The following is a 23,501-nucleotide window of genomic DNA, read 5'->3' as shown; positions in this document are numbered from 1 at the left end:
CTCATACAAACTCTTCCAGCAACTTGTACAAACTCTTTCAGTCCTTTCCAGAATAAGGATTGTAGAATGGATCCTATGCAGAAGCCAGAAGTGAATGGATCTCCTCCACACCCGCTTGTCTGCATAGCTACTCACCAGCTCACAACATCTAAGAACATTTCCAATTTCTTTTAAACATGTTAACCAGCTCAAGTTCTATGGCAGACCCAGCAGTTGCCCTGGTTAACTCCATGCAGCTCCTGCTGTCCAAAAGACCTTTCACATATTGTGTAAGATACTCCAGAGGAACAGCATCATCGTATGATTCTTGGTCTGTAAATATCAGAGGATAGTTCACCCAAGAGTTATGTGGGCTCTCTTTCAAGAACTATAAGTGACATGGTTGATTTTGAAACAAAATAACAGTGACAGTTGTTTTGTTGGTCTTTTTTTTTTTTTTTAAGGCAGGACCATCAAACTAGGCAGCTATATTTAATTTTCTTTCTTTTCCTTTTGCATTTGGAGGGCCTGCTGTCATAAGCAGACTCTTTGTTACCCATCTCCACATTTCTTTTTGTTTTGCTTTACAGCAGAAGCAAAAATTCTGCCAGCTGGCCTCATCCTGGCTTTAAATGCACTCTATAGCTCTGGGCATAGGCAATTTTCTCCATCTGAAAATTTTTGCACATACTTACACAATAAGTAATTTCATTGGCTTCGTTTCCATCCTTCACTTGCCTCTGTGGTTGTGTCATCCCCAAATACACATAATCATGACTTAGCCCTACCTCATCTCTTAAAAAATGCATCCATTGGGACCTTTCGTGTTTTCTACTTTTGTCTCTGAAATAAATATCCCAGTCACGCTTTCAAGCTTTCTTTCACAACAGTGAAAATATAAGCTGAAATTCTTGCACAATCACTTGATCCAAGAAGCTTTAAGAATGCTGATTATGAAACTTCTGATAAAAGTTAAGAGCTCACAATATGGAGTTTGAGGGAAAGCATATGCCTGCTTTACATACCAACTTGCCTTTCATCCACACTTTGCAGATGTACCTGATTCTCATTTGGTCTTTACACAGCTCCAAAGCTTAGCAATGAGGGGGAAAAACTCGGTACTGGATTACCTCTCAGAACAGGCGCAAGCTGTTCTGTACTCAGCGTATGTCTCGCTTGGTGCATGTTCTTACAGCCAATCCACTTCTATGCCACTTTTAGCTGGTTGACATCAGCCAGCACATGTCGGAAGGGAAATGGTAATAACAGGCAGGCTATAGATAGCCATGGAGTAGCATCTTATCAGCGCTACAAATATGTTCAAAAGCTAAAAAAAACCCAAGCAAACAAACCACAATACCCCCTAAGCTCACACTAAGCTTCACCTCCTTTCCGAGCAGATAGATGAAAAGCAGGATCTGGCCAGGCCTAGTCTGAGAGGACATTCTGAGCTCTGCCAAAGCACTTGGCACAGACAGACTACAATCTATTCCACCAACAATTTCAGAGCCCATAATCTCAGAAAACAGGGATGCTGCTGGAAATTCTGGAAAACACCTAACACTTCCCGGGGGAACGCAAGAAGGGTAACAGATGATTGGGGCTTCCTGATCAGTGGACACCTGACGACTTCAGCTTGACACCGGACCTCACCCGCAGGTAACTGTTTAAGGCTCCGTGAGGGAAGCTTCAGAAAGGACCACCCCTTCTTCCAGCACGCCCCGGGAGCAGCCCGGCCGCCAGCTCCAGCGGGCAACCGACGGCCTTCGAGTCCGCCCGGAGCCCCCCGTAGCGAGACTCCGAGGCGCTGTCCCCACGGCCTCCGCGCCCCGGAAGGAAGCGGAAGACCGCCGGGCCTCCCAGCGGGACCGGCTCCGCCGGAACCCCCGGCGGGTCCGCCCCGCCCCGCCCCGCCCCGCCGCCGGCTGAGGGGGCGCGGAGAGAGGCGGGAGCGCGCCCAGCCACTCCGCTCCGCCGCCAGCTGAGTGACACCCGCCGCGCCCAATGGGCGCCGGGGCGGCCCGAGCGGGCGGGCCCGCGGTGGCGGGTCCGCAGGAGCCGGTGCGGTGGGGCGGGGAGGTCCGGCGGCCGGAGGGCAGCGGGGCCGCGCTGGTCCGGCGGGGCGCCCCGCGTCCCCCGCGGGCCGGGGCGAGAGGAGGGCGCTATGCTGCTGCACCTGGTAGCCGAGTTTGACCTGCAGAGGGATGTGGTCCCCTGGCTGGCGGCGCGGGGTTGGGCCGCGGCTCTAGGTAACGCCGCGGCGGGTGGCGCTGCGCCGGCGGGCTCCGCTGCGGCGGGGCCGCTTGCTCCCGCGCTCCCCGGGGAGGGCCGAGGACAGCCCGCTCCCTCCCTCCGCCCGCTCGCAGCCGCCTCCGTGCGCTTCCCTCTCCCGGGGGCGGAGGAGCTGGGCCTGAGGCGAGGCCCCCGGGTGCGCCTCCCCAGGGGCCAGCGCCTTCCAGTCCGGGCCGCGCCGCGCCGCCTCCGGCCGCGGGGGGTCGGGGGTGATGGCGGCGGCAGAGTGCTCCCCTCCGGAGCAGGGCGGGGGCAGCGGTGTCTGCTCCCCCCGCCGCCGGGCTCCAGAGCAGCGGGGTACGGCCGGCGCGGGCTGCCTGTCCACGGAGGGGCTCGTCCCTCAGGTGCCTGTGGCTGGGGTACTTGTGGCGGGGACGTTTGAGGTCTTCAAGGAACTCACACGCCGAAGGCAGTTCTGCACGTCTGCTGCGCTCCGCAGCTTGCTTTCTTCTGCTTCACACTTCCCCGCCCCCCCCCCCCCCCCCCAAAAAAAAAAAAAAAAGCTTAGCATGACTCCCTCTCCCACGCTACACCCCTTTCTGGGAGAAAAAAAAAAAACAAACCAAACCCCAAACACTTGTCTATATGGTAAATGAGTGCTAGCTAAAATTAGGTAGTGTTAGCTGTCACTGCAGCATGCGATAGCTAGCGTAGCGGGCGCTCGGTGTAGTGGTTGGAAAAAAAAAGAATGACCCCCGCTGTATTCTTGGCCCTGTGGTTTTTTTGCTTGAATTTGTTATTCATCTGCAGGGCAGCTGGATCAGTTCTGCTTTTCAGAAACTGATGGAAACCTTAGTCTAAAAAACCGATAATAATACTGTAATGATTATTACTTCTGTAGAAATAGATGGTCATTGATCTACTGTGTGATGAGCTTGAAACCTCAACTCCTTTGGTTGTTTTTAATTAGCTCAAAATACTTATCGTGCTTCCCACGTTGAGGGGCTGTTATCAACTAGTTTCATAAGAACTTGTTTGGAGATAAACCAGAATGTGTCACCTTTTTTGGTTTTATAAAAGATTATTGTTTACGAAGCTATCAGTTCTGTAGTCTGTTAAAAGTAATTTCACATATACAAGATAGTTTACTGTTGAATGGTGTACTGAAGGGGTTGGAGGTAAAATTCTGAAATTCTCCACGCATAATCAATTCATCTATGAATTTACCTGTTTATCTGTGATGAATTCAGGGAGTCAGCCTATACATTGATGTCCTAATGATCTCAAAATGGTACTGACTTGTGTTTGGGAAAGGGACAATTGTATCCAGCTTTTTAAAATGCAGTACAGAGTCACCATTCAGTAAATGTCCCTGGTAATACAGAATCAGAAGAAACTAGGTGGAAGGTGCATCTGATCAGATACCAACATTGCTCTGTTGCGTTTCAATTTTTGTCTGTGTATATTGACTTTTTCCCCTGATGTAGTGCTGTTGTATCAGGAATGTGAAGGTGGGAGGTAGGAATTTGAAAAGATTAATATAAACATCAAAGAAATACCCATTCACAGAAAGTGAGTAGTTTTTAGGAGTCGTGGTACTTTTGTGTCAGTGGTTTCAGATGTTATAGTTATTCGTATTTACTATTTTCTTTCCTGAGTGCTTGAAAGCCCTTGATAGCATGTGAGAATTTCTAATTGCGTGAGAGCTGGGAGTAGCTCTGATGATGGGAGGGGAACGGCAAGTGGAGAGAACCAGTGTTCTCTTTATTCCACTTAGTTTTGTATGAGCTGCATATAATGGCCTTCAGGAAATCAAACACTGCATTCTCCTGAGTATGTTGATAAGGGTTGTTTGCTGGGCAGGCAGGTTGGGTTGGTTCTTTTGCAGCTCTTCATGTGCTGGTCTCAGCTGTGGGGATGAGGAAGAAGTTGTGATTCTACATGGGGAGTTGTACTGCAGGACTTTCCAAGGGCAGAGATGATTGTCACTTTGGCTCCGTTTTCCTACTGATAATGTTCAGTGACATGAAACTCACTTCTGACATGGAACTTTTTCAGCACCTTTAAGATCTCTGTGTCAGGTGATAGAGAAATTCATTGACATGGAGATTTCTTGTGGACCTTCTCTATTTAAATTCTGTTCTGAGGAAGTAGTATTGTATGAGAGAGAAGTGTGGAGACCGTAGTACTCATCTTGCAAGTTTGAGGTGGTGGTTAAATTCTGGGAAGTTTCCACTAAAAGAAGAGCAGAATATATGGTTATCTGAGTCTTTCTCAGTCATCACTGGCTAGCCCAAATGTAGTGCTATTGTAGGGTACTTTGAGTGTTCTGAAACCAGTAGAAAGTGCTGTGTTGTTAAATATACACTAAGGATTTTCATTGTCCTCCCACAACAAAGTAGAGAATTTATTTCCTTCTGATAATACTTGTAAAAATTTTTTTTTCTTGTCAGCACAAGCTGTACAAGCTTGTTTGTGCTTGTGAAACTAAGTTTCACATGTCTTCCTTCTGTCAACGTTTCATGATAACTGCGAAGTAAGTAGTGTAAAACTTGACTAAATGCTTGCTGAGAGTTGTGGAGAATTCTTTTTATTGATGCTCACTGAATGACGGGCTACCTTTATTCTAAAACCTAGGACCAGTCCTGTAGCTGTCAACCTTACTAAGGAAGGGCAAAATTTCCACTTTTAATGAAAGTTCCACCTGAGAAACAAACTTTTGGTATCTTCAGTGGTTAGAAAACTGAAAAGCAGTGTCAGGAAAGCAGGCATTTTTGTCACCTTGAGTACAATATTGTATCTTTCTCTGGTGTTTTTCTTTACTTTCTATTTTGTGCAGCTTTGTCTAGATGTGCTCTTCTCTTTCTGTGTCCATCCTAGCTTCCTGCTCCTCTGTTTCCCTTTTAACCCTGTTCTTTCATTCACACCCCACGTCATATCTCTTGTCCTACACTGCTTAATTCCCTTGTACCTGTATGTATGTTGCATATTTGTATATAAGGTGTTTCATCTTGTGGTTCTTGGGTTTTTGGTTGTTTTTCGAGATGTGGGGGCAGTTGTTGTGGTAGAACTAATCTCCGAAGACAGTTTATTTCCAGGCATTCCTTTGGGATGCTGAATGGGCAGGTGGGAGCAAGTGACGTTTTACTAGGGCTAGTTCTATTTCCTTGTGGTGTTCTGAGGTTTGGAGTGCAACTGAACTGTTTGAACCCCATGTTGTGTAAAATGAGTAAATGCAAATTTAGGTTTTTTCTGTGAATGGAAGATAGTGAAAAAGCACACTCCATTTTCATCACAAAAGGTGGTAGCCATTAGAATCACAATTATAATGAAAGTTAGTTTACGTACATAATTCTTTCCTGTGTGTTTTGAAACCCTTTAACTATTTTGTGTTGAAGTTTATGAGATTTAAATCGTGGTGTAAGAAATAGTCTCTCTCTCTTTCCAGAATGGAGTAATTCTGGCGTGTACGAAGAAGTATTTATATGTAAAAATGTATTCGGTATCTTTGCTTAAGGTGTGCATAAATTGTATGATGAACCAGGTCAAATGAAAATCCAGTGCCTTTTGATACTTATCATTTCAGATACTTCTGAGAATTCATCAGTGCTTTACATTGTAAATGTTGAAAGAAATGGAAAAATTATTTATACCTGGAAGGTAAGTCTGTCTCAGAACTTAATAAAAATATAGCAGAGAATAACACTGTATCTATGCTTAATTGAGTCCTTGTAGCTTAAAATTTTTTGTGGTGAGGGTTAGAACGTGAAAACTCGACTGGTTGCAACTCGAGGGGTTGGGCAATGGGAAAATACCCATTTCCACTTCAGACAAAGGTTAAGAATGATGAAATGGAGAGTAAAGTACTGACCTGATTAAGTCCACAGGGGTTTTGCTGTTAATTTTTTCAGGAGCCAGAATCTCACCCTGAATTAAATGCAATTTGTTTTAACAGATAAACTCTTCATAAGCAGCACATTCTCTCACCCTCAGAATTTCTCAGGGAAGTCTCACTATTAAATTCATTTACACTGCTTTAGTTAAATATGTTTCCTCCTACCAATATATATGTTAAGATGCCATTTATCTAACACTAATTCTGCTTCTGGCTTTCTTCTTAGTTACTTTAAGATTATTGCAAGTAGTCTGAAGTAACTGTTATTTGATGTCTTGAAGTATCTAGAGCTATCCTTTTTAACATCGGATTCTGCTATTTGTATAGCTTTTAGGTTGAAATGTCTGTAGTTCCAAGAGATAGTTAAATGATTTGAGGAGGTTTCCCCTTGATGAGACAAGCTGTGCTTCTTGTCTATGCATCTCTGAGAAATCTGTAGACCCAGCTGGATTCTGGAGGACCTTGGTTCTTGGAGACTACAGGTTGGAGATAGCAGACTCCATTAAAATAGGGCTGTCTTTCGTGCCCCTCCATCTCAACAATGCTAAAACTCTCCAGCTTCCCTAGGGTTAAGGGAAGAGGTGAGGCCTTCATAAAGGTATAACACACTTTAACTGTGGGTGGATGTTTCCTTTAGTACAAGCATAGGGAGGGGAGTCTGTACAAGACAGCGGTAACCTTAAAAACAACACTAAAGAATGTGTCATGATTTTTTTTTGGTTTTGTGTTTTTTGTTTGTGGGTTTGTTTTTTTTTTTCATTGCTCAGAACTCTACAATGCCTTAATGATAGTAAACCATCTAGCTCCCAACGGGAGATCTGTTACTGCCTATGTGTGATGTTGCTGCTTCCTAGCATCTGTGGAATCTCACACTAAGCTTTTTTGGGCTTCTGACAGCCCAGACTGCCTCATATGCTGTTCAGGCTCTTGCCACTGGCACAAGGGATGAGTTGTAGCTTGAGGTTCACACAGCTAAATGTAGACACCTAGCATGCAGGCAGACACCTAAACTCCCGTTGTAGTCAGTAGCAATCTGGTCAAAACAGTTAGTGGAGTTTAGAGAAAAGGCCACTTGTAGCCTGTGCTTTGGGAGGAGGTGTGTGGGGTGGAGGAGGTCGACGAATACCCACTAGACCCCATCAACTGAATAGGCCAGTGACTCTCAGGAGGATTTAAACACCTAGGCTTAGTTCCTCGAACCTAGGGGTGAAGGCTGCATGGGAAGTCGCTGTAGTTTCTCTTTCCTGATTTTGGGAATAAAGTGACCTCTGCAGCTTGTATGGTAGGAATGGCTGGATGACAAAGCTTGAGAACTGGAACTAGCAAACTGGATAGCTGTGCTGCAGTTTTCACTTCTCAAATGCCATCCCGAAGGAGATGCTGTTGCTGCTGCTGCTTTTCCTGTTCTCTTACCGTGATAAAGTAGCCTGATCTTTTTCTCCTGAGTGAGTCAACCTGCTGAAGAACCAGCATCTATTTATTCCTCTATTGGGAAGGATGCTGACATATTTGTTTACTTCTACTTTGTGTTTTTGCACTCGTTAATGGGCAAACTGGAAGATACTTCCTGGAGTTTTCTCACAAAGAACAAATGTATCTTAAGGTGGTATTGGGTTAAATATATGATGCTTCCTCCAGAGGGTTGTTGTTCATAGTGTGTGGTACACATTTCTTTCTTGGATCAATAAAATTTCCACTCACCAGCTGAAATTGTTGGTACTCACTTAGGTGCTATTGGTGTCAACGGGAGTCAATACATCCACATTTGGCTGCGTGCATGATAAGAACATGTGGGTATGCCTGCCCTAAAGCTTGTGTTAGTCTAGGTGGCTTGCATGTTGGTAGGAGCACCTGTGGTGGCCCAGGCTGTAGCTGCCTAGTGCTCACCCAGTGTCCTGAACAGGCTGGGTCCTGAGCTGCTGACCTGTGCCTTCCCTGATGGCTGCGCTTTTGGTAACTTAGTTAAGTCTGTGTCAGCTGCAGTCACACCATGGAACTGTGATACCTTAAAGCAGGACTGAATGGTGGGGGGTTTTTCCCTTCTCAAGAGTAGAATGCTAAAAACCAGGAAGTGTTGGGAGTATTGTGTGTCGATGTCTGTCTTCTTACACTTTACTACTGACTTGACAAGGATTCAATCCAAGTGTTTCCTTGTCTGAAACAGTATGTTGACAACATATGGGTGTAGTTCTGTGATTCTGGATTTTAGTGCAAACCTTTAAAGAGGAGTATCCATCATAATGACATAAAAGAAAAAAGAGTCTTAGCGTATGCGTCTTGGCAAATGACAAGTAGTTTTAGGCCCCAATTTGACACTTTTAAAATTTTACACACTTGTTTAAAAATACAAGTATTCTTTGCACTGTGCTATTGCTATTCTGTTCTGCTGTTATACATCATCACACTGGAAAGCTTACCTGGGGGAAACACTGCTTTTAGTGTCAGCAGTTAGTCCTGTTTCCTTAAGTTTACATTGGAGAAATCATGATGTAATTACAGCTTCTAACAAACTACAGATCTTACCAAATTGTTAAGGCAGTTTAATATCTCTTTCTCTCCCCCCTTCATGATAAAGTATTTATAACTAATGAGCTACCACTTTTGCAAGACACAGCTGCACGTCTGTGAGCCTTTCCTCCTGATTTTATAGCAGCAAACTTTAGCTCTGACATTGTCAGTGAGGATAGTGCACAAACAAGGATATAAACTAAACTGAGCTGTCCTGCCTTGTTTCCTAATAGATACAAATAGAAAACAACCTTTGTCTGCTAAGTGGAAGAAAATCATGTGCATGCTACGTGAAATCAGGGGAAGGTGGAGAATGAACTTTATTTTCAAGCTTATTTTAGAGTGTTGTGTTGTGCTGTAGTTTTGACAGTGTCTATCTTGTGACATTGATAGTTGGTGTAAAGGAAGATATTTTTAACAGAAGTGACTTCTAGTGTCAGCACTTCTATTTTGCAAAGCAATACAAGAATCTTTTGAGTAAACACAAAAACAGGCATCTTAGCTTATGCACAGATACGGGCACTGATGTAGTCCTGTTACCACTCTTGTAAAGCATATTTTCCAGTAGCTAAGTACAGAGCATGTTAGCGTTTTGGATATACTTGGAGAGAGCAGTTATTTGTGAAAGCACTTGCTTAATTTTAAATTAGGAGGCCTGGAGCCTGTGTTATAAAGACTTGGTATAAAGACCTTTTGTTTTCCTTGTTTAAATCAGAAGTCAAAGACTTTTGTCATTGCCACAACAATGATGAGACACTTAGAAATAGACCCCTTAGGAAGAGAATAGTCAGGCTTTTGTTTTAACTTCACAAAGCAAGATGCCATAACTTTGTAAATAACAGTAGATTTCTCCCCTCTCCCCCCCAAGCTGTAGTTAAAAACAGTGATGCTCACTGAGTACAAGCCTATGTGGCTGGATTTAACTGCAACAGTTTAGCAATTTAGTGCCTATACCTAGAGTACATTAGTGGACTTCAGCTTGATTTGATATACAATACATGCTGCCAAGCAGATTTTTTTTTTTTAATATTTTGAAAATTTAAAGCATGATAAAAATTACCAGGAAAAGTTTTGATTTGCGTAGTCTTAGAAGTGCCCCAAACAAAATCATTGTTTGTTACTATCGGTAAGCTAGGAAGGATGTGTATTTTGATTTCTTTTCAAAGGCAGCAGGCTAATGGTGTCATCTGATCTTGTGAAATACATTTAGCCTTCAAGCAATCATTTCCTAAGGCAGAGCAGAAATCTTTTTCCAGCCTGCAGCCAAATCACTGGAAGCTATGTTTGGTGATGTTTGATGTTTCTGTGCTTCCTTTTGCAGCAACGACCCACCAAGTTGATAAGGTTTGGAATACCAGCCTTGAAAGTTCCAGGGGCCATAGCATCCCCTTTCATTCTTTTACAGTCATCTCTCTTCCTGGTCCTACTGCCTATAACTAAAACCATTTCAGAAACAAAGTGAGAGAGAGGCACTTGGCTTATGCGATGGCTTGTGGGCTGTGGATTGGCCACCTATCAGCTTTATCCCATGTGTTAGTTCTAAAAGGAAAAGAAATAAATCTTTGTTCTCTTTCTTGCCTTGCTTTCTTGGAATTAGATAATTAACTGCTTGTTTATAGGACAGGGAGGTGTGTGAGGATGTGTGTCAAGGGGCAGAGGGAAGGGGAGAGAGAGGTAGGAAAAAAATAAAAACAGCATTTATCTTTGTACATATTTACATTGCCAGTGCTCATTTGTTTTCATCCGTAGGGAAATCAGAGAAATACTCACATTGGATTGTACGATCTTCAAACTAAACAAAATGAGGTGAGAGCAACACCAGGCTTCTCCCTAGGGAAGTCAGTGCTGTAATGTTTCAGATTTGGATGCCTTGCAACACAGTATGTTATGTCCTTAAGGAGTATATGCTTGTTTGAAACAGAAGAGAGACCGGAGAAGGCATTTGAGTGATGCAGAACATTACATAACATCTGAATGGCTTGGGAGTAGTAAAGCATCATGTCTGCAATCTTTTATTTCTAAACAACCAGTTCAAGCTCTTTCCAATCCTCTTCACAGTGAACATGTGTGCTAAAAAGGAAAAAACTTTTTCACTGTGAGAGTGACAGAGCACTGGCACAGGCTGTCCAGGGAGGCTGTGGAGTCTCCTTCTCTGGAGACATTCAAAACCCACCTGGATGTGATCCTGTGTGACCTACTCCAAGTGGTCCTGCTCTGGCAGAGGGGTTGGACTAGATGATCTTTTGAGGTCCCTTCCAACCCCTGACATTCTGTGATACTGTGAAAAAGTAAATATTTTGGGTTTTCTTTGTTAAGTGTGCATCCTCAGTCCGTTTGGTGCTACCACTTGTAAGAAAGGATTCTAAAACTGAATGTACTGCAGTTCAGTGGCTGGAATCGTAACGGGCCTTTGCAGGTGTCCCCATAACAGTATGAAATGGATGAAATTTCATATTTACATAAAGGCCTGCTGTGCTGCTTTAGTGGCAACATAGAGCTCAAAAGAACCAGTAAGAAACAAACAAATGAGGAAAAGGAGAAGTGATACAATTGAGACTTGAAATACGATTGTTCTGGCTGTGAAATTACTTGCTTTAAAAATAAAAACGGTGTACTGATCAGCAGTTAAAAAGTAATTCATTAGTGTTAATGTATTTCTCCATAGCACCTCTATGTGTTTGAGAGGGATCTACGCATAATCAGTTGTTCGGTCAACAGCGAAAGGACGTTATTGGGTAAATATTTGTTTTATCATTAAATTTTTTTTGTCTCATGGTGAAGATGATTTAGTTTAGTAGGACGACACAATTGGGTTTAGAATACTTAAACTTGTTTTGACTCATATGTTGCCCACAGCAGCCTGTGCATTTCAGTGGATGCATCACCAAATAATACAGTTAACAGAGTAAAGGCACAGCGGTAACGATATTGATGTTTTATTAAGACAAAAATCGAAGACACACTGACCCTTGGTTCACTTCCCCCTCCTGCATTTATACATGCCTCCTACATCTAGAAGAGCTTCTGTTGTTCCTTTAACGTACGTGGTTTTGGTAAAAAAATTTGTGATGCTTCCTCTCCAAGAATGTTTAATTAATACTAAATATGCATGCTCACTGTGGTTGCATTGTTGGTTTTTTTTTGTTTTTCTCCCCTGCTTAGCGGTCAGCTTCCGTCAATATACAGAGGAAGAAAGAGTAAGTCGGCTATTACAGTCAGGTACTAAAAGTGGATTGTTTTAATACTACTGTTAGAAATACTGTACCCTTTTGCTTTTTTCCCCCCATGTAATTTCTGTTTAGAAAACAAAATTGTGTATAGAAAAAGGATGTTATCTTAAAACATGTTCTTTTTGCAGTATCCAAGTATTTAACCTTGCTAATTGAAATTCATCCCATTAATAATGTGAGAGTCCTAAAGGCTGTGGATAGCTGTGTTCGAGTACAGGTAAATTATTCAACTAATGTGAATTTAAACCTTTTTAATCCACTATGCTAGAGAGAAAAAGTGATTTAGTGCAGAAATATCCTGTGTTAGCTTGCAACTGTTATAGAGATAAGTGTGCCCATGTGTCTTCATAGAGCGAAAAAGAGAAACTTCGTAAAATGTTTGATATAGAATATTTCTGACATGAAGGCTACTTTTTTATTTCTCTTCAGTCCCCCCGAAGCTTGCAACTATAATGACTAGTGTCTATTGATATTAATATCTGTAATAATAGCTGGTTTTATTAATTAAATATCATTAATGTGACTGTCTTACTCTAAAAATATGTAAATATCCAGCTAAGAAAAAACCTTTTTAGATAAGTATTTGAAACTACTTTGGTTATTTACTTACTTTTGTGGAACTTTCTGTATAGTTTCTTTATCCAGTTGAAGGCAGAAATACTTCTACAGAAAGTCGCCTCTTGCTAGTTTCAGAAGATAAATGTGAGTTAATATTTTGAAAGTATACTGTGGTTCTTTTACTTTAAGGTCATTGCTATAGATTATATTTTTGGTAGGCTTTTATTGGGAAACACCCCTCCCCCAAAAAAAACCCAGAAAAAAGGATGTGAGCTAGTCTTGGTATTCCAAAGGTCTTTCAAAAAGCTGTATAATTTAATGGGATTTTTGTTCAATGTTAGCAGAATAGCCAGCTTTGACTGCGATTATTTGCTTAGTTCATGCATTTATTGGTTATCTTTATTTCTAAAATAGCTGAAATAGACTTTTATAGCTGCCTATATAAATTCAGAGCAGATCAATTGACCACGAGAGATGGACTGTGACTTAACGCATGACAAGTGGGATAAGAATAGGACAATAGTTCCTTGGATTCAGCTAACTTTGCATGTTTAGCCTAATCTAATGGAAGGGAATGGGTGGAGGTGGACTTGGAAAAGGCTGTTTATCCCTCTTGCTTTTCAATCTTATTACTTTTTCCCACGTTTTTGGAGAGGCCCATCTTCTCTGTGAAGCTAGACACCAGCCTTTAGGTAGCTGGACTTAGGTGGGCAGCGTTCACCTTCTAATACTTTCACGTAGTGCTGTGAACTATATTAGAAACATTTGTAACGTCGTCTGAGTGGATCTTGCACCCTTTGCACAGGCAAACTAGCTATCACTTTTAGGAATTCTGTGTGGGGAAGGACTGTGAGGTGGTATTCATGCTAGGAAGTGAAACAAGGGTGGGGTGTAGTCTCAGGCACGAGCATGCAGCTCTGCATGCTCTTTCTTAGTCAGTGTGCTCCTTGGCTGGGTTTGGCATGTTTCCGTTGGCGTTCTTCCCCGTGCTGCTGCGCTGATGTGGGCAGAGAACTGTTTCCACAAGGTGGTATGGCCAAGGCCATCCTCGGCTCAGGCAAGGAAGGGTGTCCGGGTCTCTGCATAGGCACCAGTGTTCCCATATCACAGATTTCCTTTTGCATGGAGTAAGATTTCCTGGACCTAATGTGCTCTTATAGCATTCTAGGAGGTGAGATTTTTTAATAAGCTGTATAAAAGCATTTAAAAATGCGTGTTTGTAATGATATTTTTTATATATTTTAAAGACATTGAACAATTTGACATTCATGTTGTTACAGAAGAAGAACACAAAGTGGTAAGACTTGAAAAATCGTGGATTTTGAGGTTTTTTGCTTTAATTGAAAATGTAAACATCTGTCATTTTAACTAACTGTTTTTGTAGTTTTATACTTGGGCAACACAAAGTATATTAAAGAAGATATTGTTAGTGTGGCAACTAACACAGCTAACCACAAAGCTGATTGAAAATATACTGTGTAATCCATGAGCAAAGTTACTTATTTTATTGTTTTTTTCTTGCTGAATGTGTCTGTATGTTAGAAGTTGGCAGTAAACATAGTGTATATGCATTTTTAAACCATTTAAAATATTTGCAAAGTCGTCTTCCTGACTTTGCCTTTTGGAAGTCCGTGTGTGCCAGTAAAGGACTCATTTGAAAAACAAGCAAACAAACAAAGGACATAAAACTTAGGTTCCAAATACTGTGAATGTTCCAATCTCTTTTTTCCCTTCATCTCTTTTTGCTGTTTTGTCTTCAACAGATTGTGGATGTGTTGCTTGAAAGACTTATTAATAAACATACATCTAACATAGTAAAGCCAATGTTTTGCTTTATGGAGACAAATGTAGGCTTGGAAGGAAAAAGTTAAGGTCCTGATTTTCAGTCACTTTGAGAAAACCATGAAAGACTTCAAAGGTTATCATTGCTTTTAAAGCAGATGGGTTTTATATGCTAGACTACAGCAGTGGAGTTTAAGACTAAGAGTGTAATCAGAAAAAAACAGACCAATCTGATGTCTTTCTAACGAACAGATTGGTCTTGGTTGATATGAAATCTCCCTACATCTTTTGAGAGTGCATGTATACAATCACAACAGTTTTCCACAATTCTATCCCTTTTCCTGCTGCCCACTCCCCATCATGTGGCTGAGACTTTGGACAGAAATCCCTTTTGGAGTCAGCGCATCTTCTTTCAGTAATTGATGTAGCTGGTTCTGAACTGACTGTGGTATTTCACTCCTCTCCCCTTCTCTATGATGAAGAGTGCTGTCTGTTTTTCTTTGTTCACTTTGAGCAGCTGGTGGTGAATTTCTCGCAGGCAAGGAAATCTCAGAGAAAGTATTTGGTAGTAGGTGTACCCTGAAAACTGTACTTCTGATCTCTTTAAACTGAGCACCTTGCACACAACAAAGGTGGACTTTGTGCAGCTAACAAGTGGCATTTTCCCTCCAAGGGCCTTAGTGTTTGCGCCTCTTCTCTCATTGCTTTTCTATTTAAAGCACAGACTGTATTGTAATTGTTATAGAACTGTATTTGACGACTTCTAATGTTCTTTCTTTCCCTTTAGGTGATTCAAAACTCGGGTCAGCTTCCAAGAGCCAGAGTTGCAGATGATCTCATTTGGGCACAATGGGATATGATGGAACAAAGGCTCTTCTACATTGTTCCAAAGGTGAGATGAAAGTAATTCTAGTAGGTTTGTTCCTGCCTGTCTCATGATAGTAAAGTTTTGAGTGTGGGGGGTAATAATAATGTGAGTTTGGTTTTCATTATAGTAGTCCATCTTGTTCCTGCCTCACATAACCTAAAGCAAAAGCCAGACTTGCCTTAACTGCTATTTGTACATAGTAAATTGCAAGACTAGTGATCTTAGTGCTTTCTATAAAAAAGGGTGAGTTTGTTGGGTTTTTTTGCTTTAAAAAGATCATTCATTCGAAAGGATCTAAATCTACCAAAAGCTGTTGTGAATATAATGTCTGTGTTATAGAGAGGGCAGGTTTTTGGCTAGAAAAGCTGAAACTCTTCGGGTTTGAGGGGTTTTTTTGTTTGTTTTGTCTGAGAGACTATTTGCACTTCATGTATTCTACGTAAATGAAAATTGATTTTTCTTAACTCTTCTTAGCCACCAAAATATATGCGTGTTAGGAAATAACAGGAAGTGAACTGTGATGGAGAAACGTATTCCTGTTTTTGTTTCTGAGGTACCCTTTTTGAACTGACCAAAATAAGGTACAATAAGATACAGTTCACTTTTACATATCCGTAGTTATGGAAAATGTTTTTTAACCTTCGTGTGTATGTGTGAGAGATGTAATGCTGTGCTTCAAGTGAGGGCCCACGCAATTATAGATGATTGGCAGATAATGATCTGTGACAGGAAGGAAACATGTCATAGTGCTATTGTTGGGGGGGTTATAATGTCGTTTTTAAAGTTGTCTTTTGTCCCCTGACTTCTGCATATCTGTTAGCAAAGCAGGTTGAGCATGGAGAATGGAGTGGAGTATCCAGTCACTTTTCACTATATATGATATGCTTTCTATTTTATCAGTTACAAAACACATTGTTTCAATTCCAGGAATCAAAGAATACTTTAAAATGTATCCAGTTTTATCCTGATGAAAATTTTAACTCAATAGTAAGTCATGAGTATTTTATTATACAATGGTTTTGAGTGGGATGTAATTATGTGTTCCAGGCACTGATACAAAGATCTGTTTCAGTGTCTTTTATTATTGGAACTTTTGCAAAGGAAAACTGGGTTTTGTTTTTCTGTTTGGGTTTTTTTTTTGTTTGGGGTTTTGGGATTTTTTTTTTTTGGTGGTTGTTTTATGTTCTCTTCAAGAATATGTTCAATCAGATTGATTGCACAATGGTCAGGTAACTTCAGTGGAATTGCACAGATACTGACCTAGAAGTAAGTGACATTCATGATATTATACTGATCTTATATTCAAGTATTGAAAAGCAAGGTTATCAAGTGCACTAGACAAAGAAACCATTTACTATTTTTGTGTCAGTTTTAAGCAAGACAGGAGACTGTTGCAGCCAAAATATGGAGAATAGAACATAAAAACTACAACTATTGAAAATGTAATTGATACTAGAATTTTGTCCCAGTGGCTGAAATTTGCTCTAATGCAGGACTTTAAATATCTTACAATTTATTTTCTTTTTTTTAAGAAAATAATCGATTTTATAGGTTTTAGGGTGACTGTAAGGATTAGAGGAGGATAAATAAACTTTTTAAAAATGTTTAATCTGGTGAAATGTGAGATGGACACATTCTACTGCTCTGAAATACTAACCATAGTATACTGACCTCACTAAATAACAGATTTGGTTTTGGTTAACAGCTGGAATCACACCTGGATATTTCAGTAAATGACACACAATTAAAGTAAGTTTTTTAATGTTTTGTTTTGCTTTCCTGTTACTATATGGGGTAGTGTTTTACAAACCTAAGTAAAATTTGTCCGAACAACAAGTATCTTTGTTTCCAGTTGTCTGCGTGGTGCTAGGACATAAGAACAATATCAACACTGCCACCAAACCTCCAGTTCCTCTCATTTTCATCAGAGTCAACTGTAAAATGTAATTTAATCCTTGACTGCTTTTTGGTGCCGTTTTTTAGAATTATTTGTCTGAAGAGCTAGCTATAGGTTAAACCGTCCTTCCTCTGAGTATTCTGTACCTATTTAAATTAATTTGTTCTAATCTTGGGTATTTTGTAGAGGTGATGTCAAAATTCCTGTCGAGAGAAGCTCTCCATTTTTAATTGCTGTTCCATACTTTACTCGGCAGTTAACCAGACCAGTAGCTCCTTTTTATAGCCTGTGAGACACTGCCTGTGCTCTTTTCTCCTTCAGCATGCTATTTCCAGGCAGCCTACACTTCCAAAGGCTAAGATTAATTTGATTCTGTGTCTGCCATGCACATGACTGTATCAGAGCTTGTCTCCTTTAGGCTCCTTAACTGAGGAAAAATTAGTAATAATTCATCTCATCCTCATCTATCTACAATCAGTTGAATTGACGTTCCAAAAGGGCCTGTTTTGCTTTGTGAATAAAAGGGAGGCCAAAGCTACTAGATCAGATATCGAAGGTCGTTGAGTTTCACTCTGCCCAAACTGAGGCTCTCAGAATGTCTCCGTGCTATGCAGAAGGCTCAGTGTGGTGCTGTTGCACATGCAGTTGCCCTAAAAGAGCAGTGTATCCTCTTGCTGTGAGTACTGAAAAAAATCCATCTTTTGTAAGAGCTTTAGTGCTATTTTTTTTTTTTTTCCCCCAAAATTATTGCAGAAGACCTAAGGGAAGATCCCTACAGGATCAAAATCCTTTCTGGAAAAATTCCCAATCAACAAAACCACATACAAACAAACAAACAAACCAAAACAAAACCCCAACAAAAAAGCCCACTGACTACAATATTCTGTTGCACGTTCTGCATGGAAAAAATAGGACTTGTAGATTTTAAAGATATGTAAAACTATTAAAGCACAGGCAGCATGAGACTGAAAAAGAATGTCATGGTATGACAAGTTCCATGTGACTGTGATTTTTCTGCTTTCCTTTTCTAGTATTTCCGCTGAAATGAGTGTGCCTAATTGCAGATTAAAACGTAGCTTTACAGGCATAGGAATGGTAGAGTTAGGCTGCAAAGCCTTTGAGATTTTAGGTATGATGAATGAATGGATTTCCAGTACTTCATCAGAACTTGCTTTCACTTGAAAGTGTAGGAATGGTTGGATGATGCTGCAGTGAGTGACTATGAAGTTTGCAGGTGTAATCAAAGTTGTTGGTTTCTGATAACAGTGTGAGGTCTTGGGATTCTTGTTTCTAACAGCATGGAGCTGATTGGTAAAAGCCTAATTTAACTTGCATTGGAGACGTTTTATTATAATTTAATTAGTCTGTTGTGACAACATAGTAACTGTTCTCATGACCTTTGTGTTGTGATGAATCTCTGTGGGTGAAGAAGTTATTTATTTAGTGATCTTTACTTGCTCATAGACTCGTGAATTTTGGATATGATTACTGTCAAGACCAAGATGTTGCATCTAAATCTTTGAATCTTCAGGTTTTTACAAGTAAAGCAGGTAATGAAGAAATACAAATATTGTCAAAATGATCTCCACTAGTAATTATCAGGCAGTGTAATCATAATTGATTACTAAATTTCTTTGTAAGACATTATATATATATATTTGTATTTGTATTTTGGGGGGGTGGGGTGTGTACGAGTATGAGATTTTTCTTCCTTTTGAGTATGACTGACAGGTAACTGTGAAGAGAGGGAGAAGGCAACTCTGCACTATTTTTCTTATTTTTTTACTCTCTGAAAGCTACATCCCAGTTGAGCTGAATAGTAGCTAGGGTTTTATGTATCAACAGCAATAATAAAACAGTCACCAAGAAATTTTGTGGTAGCCCAACTTCAAAGAACTGGTACCATGCACTCATATGGGTAAAATATCTCAGTCTAAGCACACTGTAGCATTTTCTGCTGGTTTCAGAACACAGGCGGTACCAAAGCGTGGTTGTGTATTACATTAGAGCAATTTAATATTAAAGCTGACCAAAAATGTGTTAGAAAGTAAATTCAAGGAAAGTTTTGGCTAGGTCTGTTGTCTGGGTGTCTGACATGGTATATAATTGTGTTACAGAGTGGACGTGTGTAAATGGAGCACATGCAATAGAGCTTCTAAGAGCTTCATATTGCTGTTAGTATGTGATACTTAGAAGGTCCAAGTATGTGATATTAAACTTAGTAGGTGATACTTAAGGGTTTAGTGTATATAATATGATTCCTTAAACTTAGACCTAAAATGTTCCTTAAACGTCTAGGATTTATGAGTCTCCCTGCATCCTAATGCATGTCCTGAGCTTTTTTTTTTTTGATTAAAAACTGGTCTCAAGAGATGTCTGTTCATCACATTTTCAGCTTCTAAATTAGACCAGAACGCCAAGCAGAGATGGTATCTGATTAACCTTTGCACAGTCTACAGAGTTGTATAGGGATATGACGTGATGCAGAAGTGGCTTTACATCTCACTTCTTCAGGCGTGCTGTATGCACGCAGGCGAATTGCTGCGGTATTTGCCAGTTGTGTTGAAATGACCATTAATGCAAATCAAGTGAAATACAGTTTCCTTACACGGCTTTTTTTTTTTTTCTTACCAAGGCAGACAGCACGCTTATAAAGATTAGAGGGAAGGAATTAGAAATAAGAGAAAGCCACGTTTCTATCTACCAAATGTAGATTAGGCTACTGTTTCTCTGTTAGCAGGACAGACTATTTCTTATACAAACAATGTGTCCAGTAATATAAAATGTTATTAATTTGTATATGCATATTTCCTCATAAACCTGTACTTCTCTGGGGTTTGTTCAGCTTGAAGCACCTCCTTTTTTTTTTTTTAGGGTAAAATTCAGTCTTCATCCAACAAGACTGTTGTTTGGTTACTCTAAAGTAAAATGTTCTTTTCCATATCGAAACACAGTATTTAAATTCTGGGTGGAACCTTTCCCATGTGCTTTTCATTGCACTTAATGTAAACCCCATAATTTGACAGTTACACTTACTAAATGAGATTATTGTATGTGGCTGTTCATTGTATGTTGTTTGAAACCAAGGATTTCTTTGCACAACCCATTTTGAGTAACTAACAGTTTGGAGCAAATGGTTTCGGCACTAAGACCATACCTAGTTGTTGAAGAACACTGTGGGCAGTCACACTAAAATTTCCTTTTGTGCCTCTTGTTTGTGGTGATTTACAAAACTGGACTGCAAGCTCTTTGGGATGCAGACTGTGCCTTCTGTGGAACTGCTAGCACGCCTCAAATATTAATGCTGATATCCCTACTTGTACCACTTGGACATCTGTGGCAAAGAATAATTGGCATAACTTCAAAATGGAATATTCCATGCAATTTCCCATTTAATAAAACTGTTACTGGCTACTGCCAATCTGAACTCTGAATGAAATCACTCTTCCTTTCTCAAACTTCCGCAGTGGAAGAAAAGTAGCCCTGTTCCTTATACTCAGCACAAGCAAAATGTCTCCAGATAAAAACCCCTATGTACTTCTAGATTAGCTGAGATTGAGCAGTTCTAGTCTCAGAATTAACTTTTTATGTCCAGAATTCAGTGGTTGTTTAAACCACACTGTGCTGTTATCTTTCGGCAATTTAGAAGTACTTTTCAGTTAAATTTGCTCGGTATTAAAAAAAAAAATGCAGGCAGTAAAATGACGTAAACCCAGGATTACCTGCCTAAAAGATAAGCATCTGGACTATATTTATAGAGAGAAATAGGCATCTCCAGAGGATGATTGCATTTATCCATATTTCTTATAGGAAATAAGGATAGGAGTGTATAGGAGTGTGAATGAGAGATGTTTGGATGGCTGAAGTCAGGTGAGGCAAGTCACTCCTAAGCCAGTACCACTAGACAAAATTCCCTGGTGCAATATTGTATTTGAATTATGACACTTCAGGTGTTGGTACAGCCTTATGTCTTACACTTCTGCGTGAATGGAAAGGAGGAATTCAAAGTTTCCTAGGGAAAACGTCATGTCTTTGTAGGTGACTTTTACAGTTTCAGTGGTATGATGTTTATTTGTCAAATGGCAGAGTTGTAATTGTTTCCGTAATTCTGCTGAATGTACTAACTCACTGTTACCCTGTGTGAGCAGAACTTAATTTTTAAATGCTTCCTTTTTTTTTTTTTTTACTACTTTGTGATTGAGATCTTCTTTTTTTCCTCTCTTATTTCTGAAAAGATAAGAGTCCATCCAAATATCTTTTCATGTGAGTCTTCTCACCTTGTGGCATTTAGGTACAGCTCTTGCTGTTTGCGAATGATTTTGAAATAGATAGTGTAGAAGACCTGGTTCTGCCTTTGCATGAAACACTTGACCATGTAGGTGCAATAGGATAACAAGCTTTCCCTACATCAGCACAACCCAGCTCAGATTTGCGAAGAACACTGGTAAGGGTAGGAAAGAAATTTGTCCTATATTCTCTGTCTCTTGCTGTTCTAATGGGATCGCCAAAGCAATATCAGATGTAACGTTGCTTGGACACTTGCTGATCTGAGACTGTTGTGTTTCTGTCTGTATTACTGAAGGACTATTTGATATTTTCTGTTGTTCGTTTCAGTTTGTTGACATTTGGACCGGTATCCTAGAGCTGAAAGATTCATGGCCTATTAACCGTTCCTCTTAGCCACTGCTTTTGGATCAGCTTGCATGTATTACCCACTGACACTTCAATCTGAACAGGTTCACTTGCATGTTGGCAATTTACATAACAGTGGATACAGTAGCCTGCAGCATACGAGAAAGAAATTTGCAGTGTTGGAAGGAAGCTATTGATAATAAACCAGCACTGTGGGTTACTGGAGCTTTTCCAGTCTTCCTCATGAGTCCTGATGCTGCTGCTTTAAAAATTATGCATGCTCTGAAGGATGCCAAGTGCTCTGGCACAATGCCCTGTCTGTTGTCTAGATGACTCAAATCTCCAAGCAAAACTGTATCAATCATTATTCAATAGCTAAGAATAAACAAGAAAAAAAAAAATTGCATCTCAAAATAAAGTATTTGCCTTCCCCAGAAGTGGGAAGTGCCTCAGCCGTATCTGTATCACAGCTATGGTACAGCCTTGTGGTCTGAAGTATGAGGCATTTAACCAAGTAAAATACCTTGGTAGCTGTGCTTTTTTTGTACTTGTACTTCTTCCATACTGTGCCTTTTTCTGTATACCTTGTATACATAAACGTCTGTTTTCTTACAGAACAGTATCTGTATTAGTATTACCTTTTTTTTTACTTTTAAGTGATAAACGTTCAATAAAGTTAAAAGGTGAATGGTCATAATTGTGGCCTAGCTTTCCCAGCTGTATTGGGATAATGTGGTTTGGAAGCTGTTTCTAACATGAATGCCAAAGCAGCTTGCCAAAGCATTGGAGTAAGTGGATTAAAGTTTTTAGGAGATGGAGGGAGGGCTACCATCCAGTGCAGTCAAAACTGTATCAGTCTGATTTAGAAATAGGCTGGGAGGGGAGAGTGTTCCTGCAGAAAGTACCTTGGCTGATGTAAACTTGTGCCAAGGACTGAGTTTTCTTCAAAAAAAGGAATTAATGGCTCTTTGGGCTGGAAAGTGGAGAAGCGACTGTCCTTTCTAGTGTGAGAAAGCTCTAGTAGTGTATCATGCTGCTGCCAATATGAAATTACTTAGAAAGCAAACAAACTGTGTTTTACTATGTTGTTCAGTGCGTATTTGACAGTCCCTGAACAGAAAATATCTAGAGATTGAGGCAGTATGTGGAGAGAAAGGCTTCATGATTTTTCTGGTTGCAAGCCTGAGTTTTACTGGGAAGGGCTAAAAATGTACTTCTGAAGACAAGAACTGGCCATGTCAGAACCTAGGTTTCCATTGTGCCGTATTGCCTTCTCTGCTCTCTCTTATTTTGTGTTTTGCTAGGTAAAATCATGGTTAGAGATGTGTAATATATATTTCTGTAATCTTTATCTTCTTTGAGAGATTAGTTTCTAATTTGAAATAGTCTTGCTTTAGTTTTGTGCAGTGTAAAGATGTCTAGGTATTCAGGTGGACAAGTCAATTTTCTTTTCCTTTTTTTGTCTTTTTAGGAGGCCTGTGTGTGTGTTGTAGTCTAGCCTCTGATATTCCTGATGAAATAACGTACTCCATACATTTTTTACATAAAGGTAAGATTAACTTGTTAAGTTATGCTTTATTTTGGAGAATGTCACTTTGCTGAAAGCCACAGAATGCCTTGCAGAACAAATAAACTGCCAACGTCTGCAGACAGTAAACTAGGTTGATTTTCCTACTGTAGACTTCCTGCCTAATGCTGAACAAGTAGCTTCAAACCAGTAGCCTCAGGAGTGTCTATTAATTTGATCCCTTATTTCTAGCCAGACGTTCCAACGTGCTGAGCACAAACATCAGTGAAATCTGTGGGAGCTTGCAGGTGTGTTGTACTTAGGCCATAAGGCATTTGTATGGGAAACGGAGCCAACAGCTCTTAGCTTAAATGTCTGTGTAGCAATCCAGTTCAACGTGTCATTTTCACAGC

General features: G+C 40.4%; 1 protein-coding gene across 1 annotated transcript in view; it reads left to right on the top strand.

The window, feature by feature from the left end:
- The first annotated feature begins 2,143 nt into the window (after positions 1-2,143).
- The window catches only part of GSAP (gamma-secretase activating protein), a 47,023-nt gene continuing 25,665 nt past the window's right edge, over positions 2,144-23,501 (top strand). The window contains exons 1-13 of the mRNA XM_086474344.1: positions 2,144-2,228; positions 5,798-5,871; positions 10,364-10,420; positions 11,280-11,349; positions 11,777-11,833; positions 11,973-12,061; positions 12,477-12,546; positions 13,650-13,699; positions 14,972-15,076; positions 15,980-16,039; positions 16,758-16,801; positions 18,414-18,499; positions 23,053-23,130. Of these exons, the coding sequence (XP_086330470.1) occupies positions 2,144-2,228; positions 5,798-5,871; positions 10,364-10,420; positions 11,280-11,349; positions 11,777-11,833; positions 11,973-12,061; positions 12,477-12,546; positions 13,650-13,699; positions 14,972-15,076; positions 15,980-16,039; positions 16,758-16,801; positions 18,414-18,499; positions 23,053-23,130 (925 nt within the window). The remainder of the gene's footprint in view (positions 2,229-5,797; positions 5,872-10,363; positions 10,421-11,279; positions 11,350-11,776; positions 11,834-11,972; positions 12,062-12,476; positions 12,547-13,649; positions 13,700-14,971; positions 15,077-15,979; positions 16,040-16,757; positions 16,802-18,413; positions 18,500-23,052; positions 23,131-23,501) is intronic.

Source organism: Leptosomus discolor, chromosome 1 (genome assembly GCF_034619465.1).
Source record: "Leptosomus discolor isolate bLepDis1 chromosome 1, bLepDis1.hap2, whole genome shotgun sequence".
In the NCBI taxonomy this organism is placed as follows: Eukaryota; Metazoa; Chordata; class Aves; order Leptosomiformes; family Leptosomidae; genus Leptosomus; species Leptosomus discolor.
Note: the sequence above shows the minus strand (reverse complement) of the source record. Positions and strands in the feature narration are given on the sequence as shown.